The sequence below is a fragment of the Morone saxatilis genome, unplaced genomic scaffold (genome assembly GCF_004916995.1).
Source record: "Morone saxatilis isolate NCDOM2014 unplaced genomic scaffold, NCSU_SB_2.0 Contig5, whole genome shotgun sequence".
In the NCBI taxonomy this organism is placed as follows: Eukaryota; Metazoa; Chordata; class Actinopteri; family Moronidae; genus Morone; species Morone saxatilis.
In genome coordinates this window covers 316,493-318,903 of record NW_023340095.1, presented here as the reverse complement: position 1 = coordinate 318,903, position 2,411 = coordinate 316,493, and the positions used below count along the sequence as shown (strand labels likewise).

The window sequence follows — 2,411 nt, the reverse complement described above, 5'->3', positions numbered from 1 at the left end:
GATCTGATAAATAGGACCGAAACCGATTTAAGAAACGAAAATGCATCAAATGGTCTGCTTCTCTATCTTCTTTAAGTATTTTGTCTTTACTTTGGCCTCTTACTTTATTGCCTGACCTACATTATCATACATTAACAAATTTCTCCTCAGGGATCGACAAAGTATTTCTGATTCTGATCACAATTGTCCAAGGTGCTTGATTTGGAGGAAAAACATAAAGGACTCTCACACACAGAGAGAAGCACAGGAAAGAAAATAAAAATGTCTATCTAATATAAAGTGAGACAAATATACAACAGCAAACATAAATTTAATTATAACACATTGATTTTACAGGCAAACAGTGTTTCCATTTAAAAGTAAACTCAGACAGTATTTTAATTAAATTATTATTAATTTATATTCTCTCACTGATATGCAGACAAGCCCAATGTTTGTACTATTTGAACTGAACACCAGAAACTGTAATGCAAAGAAAAAAGAAAAAGACTCTTGTTCATGGCTGTCATTTCAAGTGAACTTATTCACACTAATAATAAAGTTTTTACTGGTAGTAGGGCTTGTTTTTTGCAAAAAAGTGTCATTACCATACAGTATAAAAATGTTGCGCTGAATATTTAAATACCTGTAGCAACTTTATGAGTAGTTACGTTGTTGTCTTTAGTCATAGAAATAAATCCTTACATTAAATACCTTCCATCATGCACCAGATCAACTCATATCTCTTCCATGATTATAATTACACAAAAAATATTGTAAAGTGAGTACATTAGTGGTGATACATTAGTTCACTTTGGCCTGACGGAACAGGTTTTTGAGGTGTTTAGAAATTTCTTTCACCCTTAGTCCATACATGACTGGATTAAAGAGAGGATTATACATGATCATCTGCAAAGTCATTACAAAACGTACAGTTTTTGGACAATCAGAGTCCAGTCTAACTATAATAATGTCATACGTAATCAAAAACGAATAGGTGATTAAAACCAACAGGTGTGGTAAACAGGTCTGTGCAGCTTTTTTCCTGACTTCTCCACAACTTCGATAGGATATTGTGTCTTTGTGTATGTAAACAGGATGAAGAGCATAGGGAAAAGTGTAATATTAAGCAGAACAACTACACCATATATAGATAGTGCTCTTGAACTTACACAGTAAAGATAGTTAGCTGAATTGTTACAGTAAATACCTTTCAAAGTAAAGCTACACAGTTTGTTGTTAATATTTAGTACAATTGCCACCGCAATCTCACAAGCAGGCACAAGCCAAGCTAAAACCAGCAAAATACTGACAGTTGTTTTTCTCATGATAGTTGGATATTGCAGAGGTTTACATATAGACACAAACCTGTCATAGGCCATGGCTGCCTCTGAACAGCTTAAAAAGTAAAAGACAAAAATCTGAAAGAGACAGGCTTGATAAGATATGATCTGTTTTTCAGATAAAAAGTCAATCAAAAGCTTTGGGTAGATAGCAGTGCTCAAAAGAACAGAGTTGACTAACAGAGCTGCAATGAAAATGTACATAGGCTCATGGAGGTTTTGGTGAATCACAATGAGGCATACGATGATGGAATTACAGCAGATTATTAGAATATATGCTGTAAACATGATCACAACATAAAGATGTCTGTATTTGTGCACTTCTACGTGGCCACCAAGAGTTATATATGTTACATTTAAATCATCCATTAAGACTTAATAAACTAAATGTAACCAAATTAAACAGGTATGTTGCCGAACATGCAAACACAAACACAAATTGTGAAAGTATGTCAGAAGAAAGTCACAAATTATAACCTCCTCTATAATTACCTGACAACAGAATGTACTTAGTTTGTGTTAGGAATTCAGAAAATAAACTGTTTGAGTTTGTGCAATGATTTTATCAGATTGTTTCACTCTCAGTAGACCTCATTAAACTCTTAACCAAGATCTACTAACACATAAACAGCGTCATAAAACTCTGGAGGCCTGAACCCACAGGTACGAGCTAGGAAAACACAGGGATAATTATATGAATCTTTCAGAGGACCTAAGGCTGGCCGTTTAACAATGCTCAGCAATCTACCTGTGGGTAGTATGTAACAGGCAGATATTCAGAATTCCATCCATCATTGGCTGAAAGTATTGGGAGGGTGACCATTGGTCTGATTATCAGTTATGCATGAGTCTATAGCTATGCTGGACACTCTGTGACACTCCTTAACATCAGCTTCTTCTTCTTTTTTCTACATCTAAGATGGCGCTACATACAGTCGCCTCGGTGTGTTGGTGTGCTTTGTTTTTTCTTGTTTTGTTTGTTAACTCAGTTTTTGGCTGTGATACCCGGAGCTCTTTCACAAGAGAAGAGCTCATGAACATCAGAAGAACAACTCCAGCTGGTCTGTTTCCCACTTTTCTTCTTTCTTC

General features: G+C 35.3%; 1 protein-coding gene and 1 pseudogene across 1 annotated transcript; both read right to left on the bottom strand.

Moving 5' to 3' along the window:
* Nucleotides 1-783: 783 nt before the first annotated feature.
* On the bottom strand, nucleotides 784-1,691 carry LOC118339059 (olfactory receptor 4D6-like). Its single transcript, XM_035676586.1, is given in 2 exon segments — nucleotides 784-1,058; nucleotides 1,061-1,691. Coding segments are annotated over 2 exon segments (906 nt in total).
* Nucleotides 1,692-1,924: 233 nt separating this feature from the next.
* LOC118339055 overlaps nucleotides 1,925-2,411 on the bottom strand; it is a 3,669-nt pseudogene continuing 3,182 nt past the window's right edge.